The 19,847-nt window shown below is 57.5% G+C and overlaps 1 protein-coding gene across 10 annotated transcripts in view; it reads right to left on the minus strand.

Moving 5' to 3' along the window:
* PCGF3 (polycomb group ring finger 3) overlaps nucleotides 1–19,847 on the minus strand; it is a 62,150-nt gene that overhangs the window by 34,165 nt on the left and 8,138 nt on the right. For 5 of the 10 annotated variants that reach the window (XM_049709201.1, XM_049709206.1, XM_049709204.1 and 2 more), the window contains exons 1-3: nucleotides 8,029–8,146; nucleotides 6,674–7,135; nucleotides 5,825–5,880 (exon numbers count right to left, since the gene is read on the minus strand). In XM_049709201.1, the coding sequence (XP_049565158.1) occupies nucleotides 5,825–5,880; nucleotides 6,674–6,963 (346 nt within the window). In that variant the 5' untranslated portion in view covers nucleotides 6,964–7,135; nucleotides 8,029–8,146. Of the gene's footprint in view, nucleotides 1–5,824; nucleotides 5,881–6,673; nucleotides 7,136–8,028; nucleotides 11,354–11,689; nucleotides 11,837–19,847 lie in introns of those variants that run through there. The other 5 variants (XM_033419664.2, XM_004265200.3, XM_049709203.1 and 2 more) reach the window with 4 other exon arrangements.

Below are 19,847 nucleotides of genomic sequence, written 5' to 3' on the forward strand. Positions count from 1 at the left end.
TCTCTGGCGTTTCTTTTCAGTTCTTCCTTAGGATTTCCACCTCTCTGCTCACATTCCCCTTATGTCCTGCATGCTGTCTACTTTATCCATTAGAGCCCTCAGCACGTTGACCACAGTTGTCTTAAGTCCCGGTCTGATAATTCCAACATCCCTGCCATGTCTGGTTCTGATGTGTGTTCCATCTCTTCAGATTCTGTTTTTTGCCTTTTAGCATGACTCGTCGTTTTTTTCTTGTTAGCTGGACATGACACTGGGTAAAAGGCACTGCTGTGAACAGGCCTCAGTGCTGTCGTGGTGAGGTGGCGGGGACGGGACACCCCACAGCCTTGACCACGGTTGTCCTCGGCGAGCCTGAGCCTCTGGACTGTGAACCTCGCTCGTGCTTCTCAGGTGTTCCTCCCCACTCGGGCGGGACAAGGTGGCTGAAGTTGGGTCTTTCCTGCCCCCAGGCCAGTTTTGCTCTGATAATAGCCCAGCAGGCACGGTTGTGGTTAACTGGGTCCCCAGAGGTCAGGTCTTCTTCAGATGTGCCCAGGGCTTGGGGCATTTCTTTCCCCTCCCCTGCTGGGGGAACCTGGTCGAGTTCCCAGAGACGAACCTCACAGCATCGCGAGGCCTGCTGTGACAGCCCCTGGGCAGGTCTCAACTCTTGGACTTGTCCACCAGGAGCCTCAGTGACCCCTGAGTCACAGACCAGTCTCTCCTGCCCAGGTTCTGGTTCCTGGGCGTTTCCAGTCCTGAGTCTGTGGCAGGCAGCCGTGTGCCCCCGCGTCTGTGGTCAGTCCCCCATCTCGGGGGCAGCGGTTGGCCCTGCACCCTCCTCTCTTACAATCTAAGAACGGCTGATTGTTCAGTGCGTTCTGCCTTTTACTTGTCGTTGGGACGAGTGGAGACTCCTAAGCTCCTTAGGTGAGGCACCAGAAACCTGAAGTCACGAAGTTAAAGACACAGTAGTAATACCCGAGCATGAACTTTACAGTGCGGCCACTAACGAGAAGAATGGACGCCTGTCGGGCGGCGGATGACGTTTGTTTAGTGGGGTAAAAAGTACGCGCTGCTTAGTGCCAAAACTGAGCGCTCATGTTCATCTGTAAGGAGATCTTACATACTTCACCTTGAAAATGTCTTTGCACACAGAAATACTGCCTTCAGTCCAGAGCAGTCATCACTCAGAAGGCGCTGAGGGAGTTCTATTAGATTCTTCTCTTGGGATTTGCCTTTGTTCCACAGACTGATCACTTCCCAGTGGAGGTCAGGCGGATGCCCCTCGACTGCACAGCTATATGGATTCTGAAACACGGAAGCTGCTTCACCTGCACCAGGCCCCGGACTCCACCAGAGCTGTTTGCTGGGGCTCTGCAAACAGGTCTGCTGTGAGTCTAGGGGGTGGTCTCCGCTCCCCTTGAGCTGCCGACAGCCCGGGGCGTCTGCACGGCAGCTGGATGGGGCTGGCGATTCAAGAGACGTTAGTTGTTGAAAACTTCCCACATTGCAGGTTTTGCATTTCAGTATTGCTCTCCTTATGACATTAGGCTGGATTCATCAAGGAACATTATCAGGTCTTTAACAAAAGCAAATTTCCAAAGCCATTCGGTGTGACGTTGTTAAAGGTGTTTCTTTTCATTCAGAAAAACTTCAATCTGCCCTTAGCTCAAAAAAACCTCAAAAAACAAAAAAACACACACACAACAAAAAACTTACCACCGCCAAGGCATCAAAATATTGTGCGGCTGTGATAAGGGAAGTCGGGGTACTCAGCTTTTAACTCTGACAAAAATTCACACAAATGATTACGTCCCAAAGCGTGAATGGATTCCACCGTGGACACCACTGGTTCAGGACATACGATCCAAGTATCTTCTGCAAAGTACCTGCTGGTTGATGAGTATCGTGATGAGCTTTCACTGAAAACCTAACGTTTTCACAGTTTAGTTAATTTGTTCAACCAAGTATTTCCCTGACCCCACACACGTTCACCAACACGGCTGTGACACGTCTCAACAGAGCCCACTTCAGGTTGTACTGAATTAGCATCTTCTCAACTTCCCGGAAAACCCTCTCTCCTGCGGTTGTGCCCCGTGGACTCTGCGCAGAGGCTCATTCGCCCGTCACGTCAAACGCACCCAATAAACACTGCGCAGATCGGAGACTCCGGAGCCGAGGAAAACCACTCAAACTGCCCGCCTCGCTTCCGAGGGCTGGCGTTGCCCCTAACTGTCAGCTCCCTGAGCGACGGTTCCCGCCACGGCTCCTGTTCTCAAACAGGCTCACTTTCTCTGGACAGACTTCCTCAGCCGCTGCAATCGAACAACATTTAACCAACTTATCACTAGTAAGTGATTTTCCTTGCGTGACCAACAAATGAGCCAACCAGAAACCTACTCTGATTGCAGCCTTATAGGTTATTCTTATTTTTGTGAAGAAATCCTGCTGTGATGAGACATTCCATTGTAAATTTTCAATTCTTTCTAAAAGTTGCTTTCCTCTGAGTGTTTAGTCTGATGCCAACACATCTTATAACTTTCTATTTTAACACAGATGTAGTGTCACCGCAAGATAAACAGGACGCTTCCCCGGCTGACAATGACAATCCAAGGACAAATCCACCCACCCGTCACCATGGCTGAAACGCTGGACGCTTCTCCCCTTGTCTTGATGCGGTGGGTGCTGGTAATACAGCCTCCACAGCGTTTGTGCCGACGGGGCTGGTCCACCTGCTGCAGATGCTCCAGCCGCCGTCGAGTGTGAGACAAACGTGCGTCCCTGAATGAGCGGGGCTGTGTTCCAGCAAACTATCCGTGGACGGAGACATCTCAACGCAAAACTCTCATGTCACAAAATATTCTCTTTCTTTTGATTTTTTCCAACTATTTAAAAACGTGGGGACTTCCCTGGTGGTCCGATAGTTAAGAATCCACCTTCTAATGCAGGGGACACGGGTTCGATCCCTGATCCAGGAACTAAGCTCCCACGTGCCGCAGGGAAACTAAGAGCCCGTGCACGGCCAAACACAGTGAGGACCCAGCGCAGTGAAAAAAAAAGAAAAAAGTGAAACACACCCTTGGCTCAGGGGCTGCACGCAACAGGCAGGGCCGGGTCTGGTCGGCAAGGGGTTTGCCGGCTCCTGCCTCAGCCAGCGCGAAGAGGCAAGAGAAAGAGATGCAGATGCAGAGCAGCCCTGCTCCAGAATAAAGCCCACAGACGCACTCACCCACGTCCACAAAGTTCGTAACAGAACATTCACCGCGCCCCTCCCCCAGGTGAAAGCAAAAGATGACACACGTGAAGTGTCGGTCAGGAGAGGAGCCTGGATGAACGGGAGGGGCCCCAGCAGACCCCGGAGAGGAGCAGCTGCAGCTGCGCGAGGGCATGTCACACAAAATAGGTCACGATAAAGTGTACAGGTACAGATGCTGCCTCGGGGAAAACGGGCTTTTCTAAATTATAAAAACAAAAAGAAACAAGAGACAACTAAAAAACTCATCTTCCACCTAAAAGGCTTCATCTACAAGGGAACAGAAGAACAGTCTACCGGCCACAGGCTGGATCCAGAAAGCCAAGCCACTTTTTATTTCCCAAAATTCGCGAGAGGACGCATGCGGGAAGTGAAGCCCCTGCCACGGGGTGGGCAGCTCGAAGGGGCTGCAGAGCAGGAGGGCATCCTCCAGACACCCCGGGCCCCCAGGGTCACTGCTCGGTCTCGGGTGAAATGTGCTCCGGACTCTCTGGAGGACCCGGGAGAGGGCCCATCTCAGAAACCAGCTTTGCAAGCTGGCCCCAAACCAGAGAAACTGCAGACAGCCCACGTTCAGAAAACAGCCCGCTGCTACGGACCTGGACACTACAGCGATCTTTTAAAGAGCGACAAAGGACCAAAAGTTTGAGAAAACAGAGGAATGGATTATTTGCCTACCCAGAAAGCACCCTGGACTGGGGGCAGAGCTCAGGCTGCCTTGGGCACTAGTGTGAACTTGGGGAATTCTGGAATCCCTCCGGTTCTTCCACGTCAGGGTGGCGATCACGGCTACAGGCTGCCTGTGGAGAGGACGAGGGGACGCGTGCACAGGACAGGCTCGGCAGAAGTCGGCAGAGTCTTACACCCGCCCTCTTCCCTCACAAGCCAAAGCTCCACTGAGAACGCGTCACTGTGCTCCCCACGCGCCGACTGCTGGCCTGAGACACCACCGCCCGCAGGGGTGAGCCCAGACCCTGCAGACCGGCTCCAGGGAGCCAAGCGGGCAGAGCCCGCCAGCCACAGATCGAGGAGGCTTTGAACTTCAAAAAGGACAGTAACTGCAATAACCTGAGAACAGTAAATGCTCAAAGCCATCTGATCGGGGCTGGAGCGGCTGGGAAACCAGCTCATTTTCTGTAAACAAATAAAGGAAAACTTCACACATTTGTTCTGCTGTTCTGTACAGTGGATCTTGGGAAACCAAGCCGGGGAGCGTGTCTTTATGGAGGCCTCCCTGCCATCAGTGGAGGCGGGTGACGGAACAGGGGGCGCGGCCTGGCTGCCTCCAGGCCTCACGGGCTCTGCGGGACCTGGCTGCCAGGACCACATCTGCGCGGGCCCCGTCTGGGCGGAGTGACACTGGAAGGCGCCAGAGTCCAACAGGGCCTCTTGATCCCACACACACACAGGAACGTGGAGACAGGAGGGGCCAAGGGGGCGACCCGCGTTGACCTTGACTGAGACCAACTAAACCCCGAGAGACGGGAACGCCTCACCCACTAGGACCTGATGCAACAAGGAATCAGTACTATCATCTCGGTTCACAAAGGTGCTGTAGCTCCGAGTTTGAAGAAAAATCCTTCTCTTTGGGGAACGAATGGCAACGTTTCCAGATGAAACAACAGGAAGGGCGGGGGAAGGAGGTGAACAGGTTTCACCACAAGCTGCCAACTCCTGACCCCGGATCATAAATACATCGAGTTCTTTACGGGATCTTGCCGCTGCGCGCTGCAAATATCCTGCCACGATTTTGAACGGTGTCAGCACTTTATTTTCCTGCAGTCTTTGCCTTTCCCCAGTACTAGAAAACCCTTCAAATGTCCGAATATGATTGTTTTTATCTACATTTACTCAAGAAATTTAAACTCTTCTTTTATGAATGAATTCTACGAACAATGAAAGAAGACTTTAACGATATCACTCCCTAGGTTGTGTCTTAAAGATCAGATGTGACATCCACTGACCTAACTGAATAAGCCTGTACTTGAAATTATAACCCTCTTCTGAAACACGGCAGTGAGAAAACACTGCCCAAATGAATTGCTAACGTATCTTATCTTTGAAAGAAAGTTGTGCCTAGCTTTTATCAGCTGGCAGTGCTTCACCAGCCACTGCTCACACTGAACAGATTTCTGAGGCCTGTGTCCCCGCCCGCCCCCCCAGTCACTGCCCCTCAACAAGGGCAGGACAGTCTCAGTGTTCAGAATCGCAGAAAAGTTTTAAAAAGAACAGCCGTTTCCACTTTCAGGATATTTGTACCACAGAGTATTTCTTCTCAACTCTCATAGATTTGACTTTAACTACAGTTAAACTTTACTGACACAGGGTTCCCGGCCTCACCTCCAGGCGGCACAAGTGAGAGGCTACCCTGCGCCTCCTGAGCGAAGTGGGAGGTGTGAGTGATGATGGATGAAACCGGCCAGCACATGGCCCCCACCTGCCCCGGGCCCCAGGCCAGCGGCTCGGCGGAAACTGCACCGACTGGCCGGCCGGCTGAGCGAGACGTCCAAAGCCAGGACCCCGGAGAGAAAAGCCCCTCAAAGGCCGTGCTGCGGACGCAGAAGCCCAGGTGGATGCTCTGACACTTACCTTCTTGGAGGCCTGGGACCAATTTGTAAACAATATCTTGCATGGTTCTGTCATGACTGGCAAAAAGAACAGAACAGGTGGGTTAGCCAGAAGCGTCAATTGCCTAATTCTCCAACGTTTTCCATTTAACAATAATAAACTCCACAATCACAAATTTGGAGTTTTGGTTGAATTTTGCTTCTAGTTTGCACTTCAGAACAAGTCTGTGCTAGCAAAAGCGACACATGGCCGGAAGGAACCCGTTGTTCAATTTGGGCTCTATATGCTTGTGAACATTTCAAATGAGGAGGAGGACACAGGCAAGATCCTTCGGTGACCAGCTCCCTCTGCCCGCTGGGCTTCTCAAGTCCTAACAGGTATCAGGCAGCCTGGGCTGTGCCAGGCCAAAGGGAGTTTCTCACACTTTCCTGACCAGGGTCCGCGCCAAGAAATACCTTTCACACTCCCGTGTACCTGAACGCGTGGCGCGTGCGCACACACAGAAGCATAAAACACAGCTGGCCTCCAGCAGACACGACACCCTCCGAATTTGCTACTAAAGCCTCCAGCTTCTCAGAAAGCTCGTCCGACCCACAAGAACAGGACGCTGGGCAGAACCGCTGCCACACGGCTTGACATCGGGCTGGCTGGTTCCTAGGTCTTGACCTGGGAGCGGCCTCTCCCTCCCACGACACACCTCAACTCGGGGGTCAAAGTGCAGCCGGCCCCCTCCTTCAGCCCCGCCCCTCCTGGCAGGGCGGCCCCCATCTGCCCCGGGCCTCAGGCCAGCGCCTCGGCGGAAACTGCACCGACTGGGCGGCCGGCCGAGCAGGGCGGCGCGAGGCTCGGGGTGAGGCCCGGGCCGCTTACCCGATGTACTGCAGGGGGTGGCTCTGGTGGATGACGATCCTGCACGTGGGGCACGTGTTGTTCTCCTCCAGGTACTTCACCAGGCAGCTCCGGCAGACTGCAGGGAGCGCGCACGTCAGGGCGATGCGTGCGCACGCCAGAGGGGCGGGGCGCGCATCAGAGGGAACGGGAGCGCGCACGTCAGGGAGCGCGTCGGCGGGGTCTCCGCTCCTCCCGGCAGGGCTCCCCGAGGCCACAACGGGACACTGGTGACAGGCCCGCCGCCCGGGTCCACCACCACGGAGGAGCATCAGCTGCCCCTGGACAGAGCTGAGGCCCAGAAACAGGAGGGGAAACTGGAGGAGCAGCTGAGGGGGCCGCAGATGCGCCTTCACGTCCTGTCACAGGGGCTCCGCCACAGGGGCTCCGCCACAGGGGCGAATAGTTACATTCTAGAAGTTAGCCTGAAAGATCACCGGATTTCTTTGTAGGACAAAATGAGATAAAATTTGCTGAATATAACATAAAATACTGCCAGCCAATATCTTAAAATACAATTAACTTTAAAATAAAAATTCTGTCAAAACTGGCAAATATTTTATTTTCTAAACTGAAAAATACAGCATCAAAACTCGTCAGTGTTAGAGGATTCGTTTTCCTTTAGGAAGTGCCTGCCCCTCGGCCTCCTGGGCCGGCCGCACAAGAGGACCCAGCCTCCAGGTGAAGGCTGCAGCCTGCTCGGCAGGGGCAGGGGCGGCGGGGCTTAAAGGAAGGCGCGCCCAAGGTCAGCGCCAGCTCCAAGTCCAGACCTCCAAACACCCACTGGCCTGAGCGGCAGACGAGCAGACTCCTCTGTCTACAGAGTTTAAGGAAGTCATTTGCAAACGGCAAAACTAAGCATTTCTGCCCACTAGAAACGAATATTCTGTCGTACCACACGTAACGGTTTAGTTGTTATATCGAAATACCTAATTTTTCCTTTTTATTCAGCTTTCTTAAGTGACATGTCTACTGAAATTACCCACAGTGTTTTAACTTCAGACAATTTTTCTCATTTATCTTCAAGATCTCCTGTACTCCTGCTGCTGTGTCCTGCTGTGTACTTGAGCTAAAAGCTTTTGGTAAAAAAAGCCAAAGTATCAAGAGCACACAGAACATTCCGCACATACATGTGTGCACTCAGTCACTGCTCCCCCCCATGGCTGTCTAAGGCCACGTTCTAGAACATTCCGCACATACATGTGTGCACTCAGTCACTGCTCCCCCCCCACGGCTGTCTAAGGCCACGTTCTAGAATATTCTGCACATACATGTGTGCAGTCACCGTGCCCCCCCACCCCCAGCTAAGGCCACATTCTAGAATTTTCCGCACATACACGTGTGCAGACACTCGGTCACCGTGGTCGCGTCGATGAGATACCCGCTGCACAGGCGGCAGGTGATGTGGGCGTTTATGTCCCAGAGTTTAATCTTTCTGGTCAACATCTTTGGCTTCTGCAAGAAAAAAACACGTATTAACTAATACATGAAACGGTGTGATGTTTCATCAAAGGTTTGGGTTCAGCGGAAATCGAGCTACAGTCTGTGTGTCCAGGAGGAGCTCAGAGTGAGCAGGGCTGAGGCCAGGTCCCCGCCCTGCGGCCCTGCTTCCACCATGAGACAGGCAACCACCCAGCCGCCCCTGGAGGACTGGGTCATCCTGGCCCCAGGGCAGCGCTGGGCCGCGGACACGCTGCCGCTTCTCACTTCTCCCCCTTCCGGGCCCCCGGGCCCTCTCTTCCTGCTCAGAACCCCGGAGGCCAGCTGGTGAGGTGACGCGAAGCAGGGGAGGTTTGTGGAGCAGTGGGCGGAGAGGCCAGGGAGCAGGTGGGCCGAGCTGAGGCTGGGTCTAGGCAGAAGGAAACGTGGTCTCTCTGGAGCTCTGGTTCCTCCGTAAAGCCGACCACATGGGAGCAGCTAAGGCCCCCCCACCCTGGGAAGCACAGCCCACAACACGGCATCGTAAAAGTCCAAACGTCTGTGCACTGAAGTGTGGATGCGTCGTCTCTGCGCCGGTGGGCGGGTGCCCTCCAGAGCTGGGGTGGCTCTGACTGGCTCTCCTGCCAGACCACAGGCTCACGAGGGCAGGGTCTTGTCATCTGACCCAATACAATGCTGTGCAGCAGGGGAAACAGTCCCAAAGACACCACATCCTACCCCAAACCTGTGTGTCACCTCACATGGCAAAAGGCCCCTGAGGCGGGAGACGGCCCTGGAAGCCCCAGCGGGACCTCGTGTCACCACAGGGCCCGTACGAGGGCACGAGGCTCGGAGGAGACAGGAGAAGCTGCCTGTGGGCTGTGAACAGGGAGGGGGCTTCTAGGAGCTGGAAGGAGCCTCTCTGGGAGGAGCAGCCCTGCCCACACCTGGATTTTAGCCCCGTGAGACCCGTTCTGGACTCTGGCCTGCAGCGCTGGCAGGTCAGACACCCATGTGGCCGCAGCCACTAGATTCCTGGGGGTTCCCTGCAGTACAAGTAGGAGACTCGCCGGATGCTGACGCCGTGCAGGATGCAGGGAATTTTCAAGACAAGCATCACCAAGAGAACTCCGCAGAGAGAGACAGGACCACGCTCCAGGAGACGGAGGGCCTCCGCATCCGCGTGGGCGGCAGGCTGGACAATGCCGCCTCGCCCAGCAGCCACAGCGCACATGGCGCACGGGCTCCCGCGGCTCAACGCAGTTGCCCGAAGGCAGAGGGAAGGAAACGGCTGGGCGGGCGGGGCCCCCTGGAGACTAAATCGTCACCTGCACTGAAACCCAGCGGAAAAGACTGTCAGCGCAGACTGACGCAACCAGCAAGGCTGCCAGGCTCAGTTCACCCATAAAGCGAGAGAGCCTGTAAACCAGCAAGAACGCCCTACGGCTTTATTCACGGAGAGTAAGACGTGCGGCAACACTCGCGGTTCTCACCCGAGTCTCTCCTCTCCCCTCGATCGCAGGCGCGAGCCGACGCGTGTCCCCGCTAGAGACACCTCTCCCTCGGCCCCTGCAGTGGGCTCTGAGCTGTCAGGAGAGACTAAAAGGGGTGCTTCTCACAGGCGCCCCACGGGCCGACCCACGGGAAACGAGCCCACGTCTGCGAGGCCCACTCGCTCTGGTGTCATGGTCACCACGTGCTGTGCCAGGCCCGGCCTGACCACTCGCACCCACTAGGACCGGCTCCGTGGAGAAGGGCCCACACGCCTCGTGGAGCAGGAAGTAATGGGAAATAATCTAAAAGAGAGAAACCCTAGTCACTCCCAAGGGAAGCAAAGCAGAGACGGGAGAGCACTGACTGGGCAACGTCCCCGCTGGACGCCGAGGCCCAGGGTGCGCCGTCCACCACCGGCACGACCGAGCCCGGCGCTGTGCCCTCGGCTCACTGGGCGCTGTTCACACACGTCACCAACCCACAGCCAGATCACAACCAAAACCAGCTCCAAAGTCACACAGACGGGGGTTGGGGTCAGTGCGAACTCGTGTTTAGTGGCAACCAGGCAGACAGGTACACATGTGTATGCACACGAGTGTGGACTCACCCACTCACTCCCAGCTCTGTCTGCTGGGAGGGCCCGGGAGTGACCACTCCTGGGCAGCCCTAGGACCTGGCGTGTCCACACCACGTCTGCCGCAAGGGGCCAGCGCTGCCTGGACACGCAACCAACTCCGGGCTGGGCAAGGAGCATAGCAGGACCTGGGGCCCCACTGTGCTCAGATAGGGAACAACTACTATCACTGCTTACCACGGCAGGATAACACAGAGGCCCATGAGGCTACACAGACAGACAGACAGACAAGGGACACCCTTCCTCGCAGAATGGGAGCTGATAAGTGGAAGGAGGGCTGCAAGGTCACCACCCCAGGACAACTGCAGTGACCACTCGCTTAGGAATCCTCGGGGGGTGGTCAGCAGCAGCGAGACTTCGCCAAGGAAGTGAAGGTTCCTAAAGGCTCCAAGCGTCTCCCCACCAAACACTCATCAGCCCCAAGGGAGGGCGGGACCCTCAGAGGAGAAACCCCTAGAGGTCCCCGACTGGGTGACCAGGTGACACCCAGGTGAGGACCGGCCAACCATCACACGGAGAAGGACACAGCACCCCTGGCAGGACTCCTGCCAGAGGGTCCCCCACCCCGAGTCCCCAGGGGAGAGGTCACTCTGCAATGCCATCAGGGTCGTAAAAGCTAAGGCCAGACAGGGGGCCAGGCTGTCCAGGCGCAGCGCCTGCCAAGGGGCCTGGGCAGCCAGCTCTGCCCACACGGGGCCTCCATGCCGGCCCCAGGCACACAAGTAGCTGCCGTCGTGAGGGGCCAACGCTCACGGTCACCACCGCCGCGGTACGGTCCCCAGGCCTCCCTGCACAGCATCCGACACCCAACACCAGACACCAGGTGGGCGCCCATCCAGACAGAGAAGGATGGCGGCTCGAGGCTCTGGGTCCCGTGCTCCCCTGCCAACTGCGGGGCCCAGGCAGTAGCTCGGACACTTCCTGGGACAGCAGGCCCGCCCGGAGAAGGCCGCATCTCCCACCTCCTTGCGAGGCCGTCTGTCCCCTCCTGCTGCCTCTGCATCGGACGCTTCCGGCTACGGGTGCAACGCGGTCACTCCTTGTCCGCCGTGCCCTCCGCGCTCTGGCTCGTCACGTCTGTGCCTGCCTTGTGTCTCTCGCTGTCTTTCCATTTTCTAGCACAGAAACGGGACCTGCTATTCAATTTCGTGTCATTTATGTGACGCACACAGCCCTGTAATTACAGTCTTGCTAGAAGTTTTAGATGAGTCCCACGTAGCAAACAGTGGGACAGAGTCGATCAGAAACGTTAATCGAGAGGAAACTTGAATATGTGTAAATAACTGTGCCCTGATCCGCTCTGGAGCTGCCCCACGTTAAATTTTAAAGGCGTTACAAGGCACTGACCTTTTCTGTGGCTACAACAGACTCATAAGGTGTAATTCAAGGTAAATGTAATCAATTCACATGCACTGAAAGGAGAGGAAGATCGAAGTTTACGCCGCATTTACCTGTACACACAGCCGGATCCTCCGCTACATTCTGAAGCCTGTGGAGACACACAGGACGAGGCGTCACCCACACGTGCCGTCCACACAGAGCCTGGCTCCCCGGACCCGCAGCTTCGGCGGCTCAGGTAAACAGGTCTCTTCCTTTACCTGCTTAAAACAACCAAAAGAAAACCAAGCCTGGCTGACAGTAAAGGCACGGGCCACGGAGACAGGGGCAGGTCTGGGTGGCAGCCTGGTGGCACCGAGGCCCAGGGCTGCTGGGAGCTGGGGGCATGCAGGGGCTGCACCACGTGCTCTAGGGACCAGGACAGCAGGACAAGGGCCCTGGAAAGCTCCTGGGGAGGCGGTGGGCTTCAGGGTGACCTAGTGGGAGGCTGGGCCTCAGGGACGCCGGGGAGAGCGAACCGTGTTATTTAATTTCTGTGATGCTGTTCGCATCTCACGCCCTGTGAAGGAGTCCCCCGGGCCGCTCACTCAGTGACCCGGAACGAGGACGCCCACAGGCTCGAGCCGGGCTCTGGGCCAGCACGGACAACAGACAAACCAGCGCGTGGGGATGGAGCGGGCCCGTGCAGGCTCGCGTGGGGCCTTGGGGCCTCAGCCAGGTGAGCACAGGCAAGCACAGGTGAGGGGCTAGGACGAGTGGCAGGCCAACCAAGGGGCAGCGGAAGGGCGGCACTGAATCGGTAGCACAAGGCCCCTGGAAGGACCTGGCCTCAACTCGGGGCAACGGGAGCTGCGGGACCAGAGAGCCGCCAGTTGCTCTCGGGGGTCTGAGGGGTGGGGTGGCTGGGCGTCCAGAACCTCGGTGGACCCCCCCTCGTCTGCCCATGCCCCCCCTCCTCATGGAAGCCCGAGGTCTCCCCACCCATCGGGGGGAAGGGGGCAGGGCCCGGGGGCTGCTCCCTTCTGAAAAGCAGGGGTGGAAAGCACCAGGGCCCTGAAACCACGAGAGACACCTGGGACAAGAGGCCTGATACTCAAGTGATTCGTATCACACCCAACTTATAGCACTTTTACTCTCCAAGTTTTCCCATAACTGCATGCTTTAGTAACTAGTCTTTAAAGCTCAATTAACTTTTACAAGAAAAAGGAAGAAAGGGAGGAAGTGGGTCAGTTACTCAGGGAGATTAAAAGGCACTTACAAGAGAACACAGAGGAGACCCGAACGTGGGTGTAGAGCAGGACCCCTGTGGGGTGAGACCAGAGCCCCTGTGGGGTGAGACCAGAGCCCCTGTGGGGTGAGACCAGAACCCCTGTGGGGTGAGACCAGGACCCCTGTGGGGTGAGACCAGAACCCCTGTGGGGTGAGACCAGGACCCCTGTGGGGTGAGACCAGAGCCCCTGTGAGGTGAGACCAGAGCCCCTGTGGGGTGAGACCAGAGCCCCTGTGGGGTGCAGACCAGGACCCCTGTGGGGTGAGACCAGAGCCCCTGTGGGGTGAGACCAGAGCACCTGTGAGGTGAGACCAGAACCCCTGTGAGGTGAGACCAGAGCCCCTGTGGGGTGAGACCAGAGCCCCTGTGGGGTGAGACCAGGACCCCTGTGGGGTGAGACCAGAGCCCCTGTGGGGTGAGACCAGAGCCCCTGTGGGGTGCAGAGCAGAGCCCCTGTGGGGTGAGACCAGAGCCCCTGTGGGGTGAGACCAGGACCCCTGTGGGGTGAGACCAGAGCCCCTGTGGGGTGAGACCAGGACCCCTGTGGGGTGAGACCAGAGCCCCTGTGGGGTGAGACCAGAACCCCTGTGGGGTGAGACCAGGACCCCTGTGGGGTGAGACCAGAGCCCCTGTGAGGTGAGACCAGAGCCCCTGTGGGGTGAGACCAGAGCCCCTGTGGGGTGCAGACCAGGACCCCTGTGGGGTGAGACCAGAGCCCCTGTGGGGTGAGACCAGAGCCCCTGTGGGGTGAGACCAGGACCCCTGTGGGGTGAGACCAGAGCCCCTGTGGGGTGAGACCAGAGCCCCTGTGGGGTGAGACCAGAGCCCCTGTGGGGTGCAGAGCAGAGCCCCTGTGGGGTGCAGAGCAGAGCCCCTGTGGGGTGAGACCAGAGCCCCTGTGGGGTGCAGACCAGGACCCCTGTGGGGTGAGACCAGAGCCCCTGTGGGGTGAGACCAGAGCCCCTGTGGGGTGAGACCAGAGCCCGTGAGGCTGGAAACTGCTCCACCTGCCATCCACACGGCGGCCACCGAGCCCTTGAACTCTGGCCAAGTGTGAGCGCAGCACCTCAGTGTACTCAGTTTGATTTAATCTCGGTGTGGCCAGCTACACAGTTATAGATGCTTGACATGAGTTCTTAGACAGCAGCGAACAAAAAAGACACAAATCCCTAGAGCCCACATTCTCATGGAGGAAGACAGACAATAAATAATAAATGCCACGAGCAGGTCCATTATTTAGATGTCAAAGGTGACAAACACGACCAACCAGAGCGGGGAAAGGGGGTCGGGAGAACAGGGTGGCTGGGAATATTTCACTGAGAAGGTGACATCTGAGTAATAATATAACATCATGAACAACTTCATGCCAATCGAGTTGAAAGTTCATTAAGAAATGGATAAATTCCTAGAAAAATAACTCAGCAGAATTGAGGCAAGCAGAAACAGAACCTGCAGAGTTAGTTCTAAGGAAGCTGGCCCAGGCCGGTTTTACCAAACCTGTGGGAGCCCCCCTCCCACGCAGACCCGCCCAGAGAATCCTTGAGACAGATTCCCGACTCTTGCGTGAGGCCTACACAACACACACCGGAGTGGAACGGGGGACAGACCAAGTGACAATCGTGACACGTCCTCCGGGGTGTGCAGGAGGGCCACCCCAGAATACGAGGGACTCGTGTAAGAAGCGGATGGAATTCATGACAAAAGCTAAAAGGAGGGAAACGATAAGATCCTCCCACAGACGCACAGAAATCACTTGATGAAACTCATTATCCATTCATGATTTTCAAACAACTCTCAGCAACTAAGAATAGAGGTAACTGTCCACACCTGGTAAAAGCTCTCCATTTAAGAGCCACTAACACACACACCCACTAGATGTGCCTGACGTTCACAGCTCTTCCCAGCAGCCGCCCGTGGGGAGCAGCGCGGCTGAGCGTCCCGAGTCCTTTGGACGCGGCCTACGGCAGAAAGTCAGCACCCCTGGGGGCTCGTGACTGGCCAGACGCTCCAGGACACCAACGCTCCAGGAGGCCTGGCCTCCCCCGAGGGGCCCCAACACTGCCAGGTGGCCTCTTCCCACCTCCCCACCCCCCCTGCACCCCCGCAGCACCCGCTTTCCAAGGGGACCCTTCTCCCTCCTACCTGGGGATAGAATATCAGCTTCCACACCCCGTTCTCTGGTCTCCAGGCTGATCCAGTCCCCACTCTGCTTCTCGAGGGCTCTGACGGTCCCAGCAAGCCCTTCTCATTCCAGAAACTTCCATACCTCCCTCCCGACAGGACCCCCTCGACAGGACCCACCCACCTGCTCAGACCTCTCCCTCCCGTCTTCCGTCCCCTACCCCACAGATGTGCTCTCGACAAGTTTCCGGTGACGAGGACAGCGCCAACGCCCCCAATCTCCAAGGCCACTGCCCACCCTGCAGCCCAGCTGACCCCTCTCATGTGGCCCCTGACACGGGGGAAGCAGCAGGTCATGGAGACCAACCCCAGCCCGACACTGCAGAAGGGCCAGGCCGCGCTCCCCACACCCTCAGGCTCACCCCGGGGGGCCGGGGGCATTTGCGCCTGCGAGAAGAGGCCCTGCCTTCCTGTCCACTCACCTCGGATCACTGCCCACCCCGTCTGCCCTGCTCCCGCCCCCGCCCCTGACTCCACAGCATGTTTGAGGGGTCTTCCCTGCACCGCTGCCCTTGTATTACACCTACGTTATCCCTTTCGTCCTCTAGGGAAATGCACTGGGTTTGTTTTGCAGCATAAATGCATTTACTAATCACAATCTGGAATTCTTTACTGAATGTAATTAAGGAGAAAGCCCTACAACCCTAACCACCCAACATTTACTGCTGTTCCTAGTGTAACGGTGCACTTCCCTCCAATACTTCTAACACACACACACCCTCATTCTCACTCAAATGCATCCTCAGACCCTCGTGACGCACGAATAAAATGCGAGCACGCGCTGGCACTCAGCACGGGGCACAGTCCGGGGTCTCCGACTGCGGCCATGCCACATGTGACCGGGGGGCCCCTCGGCCCCTCCCAGAGGCGCTGGCCTCAGCCAGTCCCATCCCCTTCCCCTCAGGACCCCCGGAGAAAGAACTGCCTCCCCACACAAGCCCACCCTGGTCATGCTTCCCGCCATTCACATATCTTATGAGAACCTTAACATTTTCTATTTATTTGGGGGTTAGTGTTGCTAAGTTATACTTTCCTAGGAAACGGGTCATCAAATTTATTGGCAAAGAATTGCTCACAGTAGCCGGTAAACTCATTAAACAGCTGCACTGCGGAACGTCTGACAAATAACAACAGCACGTACTTTAAAGGACCGCCTGGGCCCTGACTCTGGAAGCTGTGTGAACGGGGCAGGCCGCCGTCCTGAGACTCGCCGAGCGGCCGCATGGACGGCGCATGGACGGTGGCTCACTCCTTCTGTCTGAGCGGCGCCTGCCCTGACGCCCGGCCCCTCGCCCACAGCGGCAACCTGCCTGCATCCCTCGGGGCTGTGGGGACGAGGCTGCCGCGAGCGCTGTGTGTGGCCGCGGCTCTGTGCAGGCGGCCGTTCCGGGGACACGCCCACTGTGGAGGCCACCTGTGCCCGGAGGGCCGTTCTCCCTGCCTCGCCCCAACACCACAGCCTCCGCGGCCTTCTGCGCCCGTGGCCCCGCCCTGGATGATGCCGCGGCTCCTGGCCGGACGGCCCCCTCAACCACGGCGCCGCCGATCCCTTCTCCACAGAGAAGCCTGAGCAGCCTTAGAAACACAAACCAGACACACACCCCTGAATAAACCAACCGAAGGAACCCGACTGCTGACAAGGGGTGCCCTCCCTCCACGTTCCGCCCTGACCACGTCGGTGTCCGCGACGGCGCCTGTCCAAGTCGGCTCCATTCCCCTTGGCCTTGCCCACCCCTCAGCTGTGTACGTGCTGCTCCCTGGCAGCCTGACACTGCATCCTCAGGGCGGCCACCAGAGACCCCAAGACTCCCGGAGAGGCCACCCAAGCCCCAGTCCTAACCCGCTCGCTGTCCTGTCCCCACGCTGTCACCACCCTCGGTGTCTGTGCCGGCGCCCCCGGCAGGGCCGAGGCCGTGTCCTCAGCACGGGGCACCACGTCCAGCAGGGCGCCTGCCCCAGAGCCGGTGCCCAGGAAGTAAGACCTGTCCAGTCAGCCGGCACCCAAGCACTCTGGGAAACCTTCTCCTCCTCCTTTCACCAAACTGCCGGCCTCTGCTCCCCGCCGACACCCTCTTCTCAAGACCAGCCGCTCCGCGCGGACGCTGTGCTCAGCTCTGCCCCCGACTGCACCCAGGCGAGCTGGACAAGCCACCCCGGTGCCCCGGGCGGGTGCACGAGAGGAGCCCCGCTCTGTCGGGCCCCCCGAGGCCCTTTGCCTGGCCGACCCGGCCCCACGGCCTCACTGCTCCCTGCGGCCCCGGCGGCCTCGCTCACCAGGCGAGCCCACACCCATGACGGTGCCTGGCACACAGTGGGTTGCGGGACTCACACTCTGGTAGCAGCGCTGGGTCTGAGCAAGGCCTGAAAGGTGTACGGCCCCGCAGGGCTCTGTGCTCACACCTGCCCCGCTCCCGTGCCGTCCATGCTGGGCCACACTGACCCCAACACGGCTCGAGGGGTCCCCGGTGAGAAATCCTGCAAAGGCTCGGGGAAAGCTTCAGCCTCCGGTGGCCCACGAGGCCCCAAGGCCACCTTCCTCCACGACGGCCACGGTGGACCCCCTTGGGGGTCTAGAACATTCTAAGTGCAGTCCCTCCTCGGGGTCCTCGCATTACTGTACTCTCTGCTGGGACGTTCTCTCTCCGACGGTCACCCCCAACAAGCCTCTGCTCCAGTGCCACCTCCCTAGCGAGCTTTCTGAGGCCACCCTGTTTAAGGTCCATGCCCACCGGCACAGGACTCTGAGCTACCACCCGCCACACCTGTAACTTACTGATTCTGTATCACCCACCTCCCTAGACTACAGAGTCAGCCATGTGACCAGCAACACTGAAAATTCAACAGGACTGTATGATAACGTTGAGAAAATCCTGGGACCTCCCTGGTGGTCCAGCGGGTACGACTCCGCACTCCCAATGCAGGGGGCCCGGGTTCGATTCCTGGTCAGGGAACTAGATCCCGCGTGCCACAACTACGAGTTCGCGTGCTGCAACGAAAGATCCCACGTGCTGCAACAAAGACCTGGCGCAGCCAAATAAATAAATAAATATATTTTTTTAAGTTGAGAAAATCTTTCCAAAGGGTAGAAAAGACAGGAAAGAGAAGGGATGCAACATCCAACTAACAGGTGTTTCAGAAAAAGAAAACAGAAGGGCCTTGACGTCCAGTCTCACGCTTTACTCCTCAGGCTGGGTGATGAGTACCCGTGTATTCCTGTGTCATCCACCATGCTCGTTTACAGGCAGTATTTCATGACTTGGAAAAAGTGATTCGAGTATTTCCCCAGCTGGAAGAATCAGACGGCAAGGGACCAAGTGCCGACCCATATCCAAACAGGTCCCCGCGTCTGAAGCCGTCAAGGGCGCCAGGAAGGATCCTAAAGGTTCCGGGGAAAGGAGGTGCCCCACGCACGGCAGGAGTCAGCCAGCACCAGACTCTTCACCTGCAACACCGAACTCTACGGGGCAAAGCGGTGACTCTTTCCAAGGTCCAAAGACAGACAACTTTAAGGTAGATTCTACATCCAGCCGAACTACCGACCAAGTGCGAACTTTCAGAGGTCTCAGGAAACGCGCTCAAACACTGCTTCAAAACACGCCCTTGAGCACGTGTTACGTGCCAACAGGCGCTCGCATGTCAGCACAGGTGCAGTGATGAGCAGGCTGGGCCGCTCTGACTGGGACCGAGTGCAACCACGTGGACGGACGTCCCAACTTTGACCCCGGGGGGCAGGGCACCGTGCAGACAGGGCGAGGGACCCCGCACGCCCAGCACCAGCCCTCTAGACAGGACGGGGGTGAAGACAGGGGGCCAAGGAGGGTGCGGGGATCAGGCCCAGCCCTCGAGAACCTGGGCCAGGACAGTAACGTCAGACAAAGTGAGGCCAAAGGGAAGGTGCAGTTAGAACGTAGCCTGAAACGGACTGTATTTGCATAATCACATCGATTTCCCACTCAGATCCAAGCTTTGGAGAACCACGAAAAATGCCACGAAAGGACTGGGGGACCCCAAGTTTCCACTGGCAGGCAGCTGGCTGCAGACGCTACTCCACAGCAGACACGGGGCCCCTTCATGAAAAAACCACGGGCGGAACCACAGACCTGGGCCGGGATCCCCACAGGGTCTCAGAACTGCGCGGCAACTCGACTCCTTGTCACCCCCCCACTTCCCGCGTCTGAACTAGGACAGTTGCACCTGCTGGCATGTCTGCCCTGTGGTGCTATGGGGCGGGCACAGCGCCCACCTCGCTGGTTCACAGCTGCACCAGACAGGTGGTCCAGGGGATGAGAGTCTGCGGAACCTTGGAAGGGAGGGGCAAGTGTGGTTTGCACTTGGGGGATATGAAATTTAGGGGGGCCAGAGGGGAGACTATGGTAGGCAGAATTCTGAGAGGCCCCAGGATTCTGGGCCCCGGTGTACACACACCTCTGGCCTTACTATCCCACATACTGCTGTAAAGGGGTTTTTGAAGATGTAATCGAGGTCTCAAATCAGCTGACCTTAACACAGGGCGGGTATCCAGTGGCCTGACCAAATTGCATGGTCTTTCAAAGCAGAGTTTTCTCCAGCTGGTGGCAGAAGAGAAGGTCAGAGGGATGAGCCCTGCTGACCTGGCAGAAAGCAACATGGTCTGTCAACTGCCCATGGCCCCCTGGGCAAAAAACGGGGGTGCCTCTAGGAGCTGAGGGCAGTCCCCAGCGGTGAGTCCCAGACAAGAGCTGCAGCTTGGCCCACACACTGACTTCAGCCTCTGAGGCCCTGAGCAGAAGAGTCAGCCACACCCGGCTGCACTCCTGACCGTGGAACTGTGACTAATAACT

Source organism: Orcinus orca, chromosome 4 (assembly GCF_937001465.1).
Source record: "Orcinus orca chromosome 4, mOrcOrc1.1, whole genome shotgun sequence".
Taxonomy (NCBI): Eukaryota; Metazoa; Chordata; class Mammalia; order Artiodactyla; family Delphinidae; genus Orcinus; species Orcinus orca.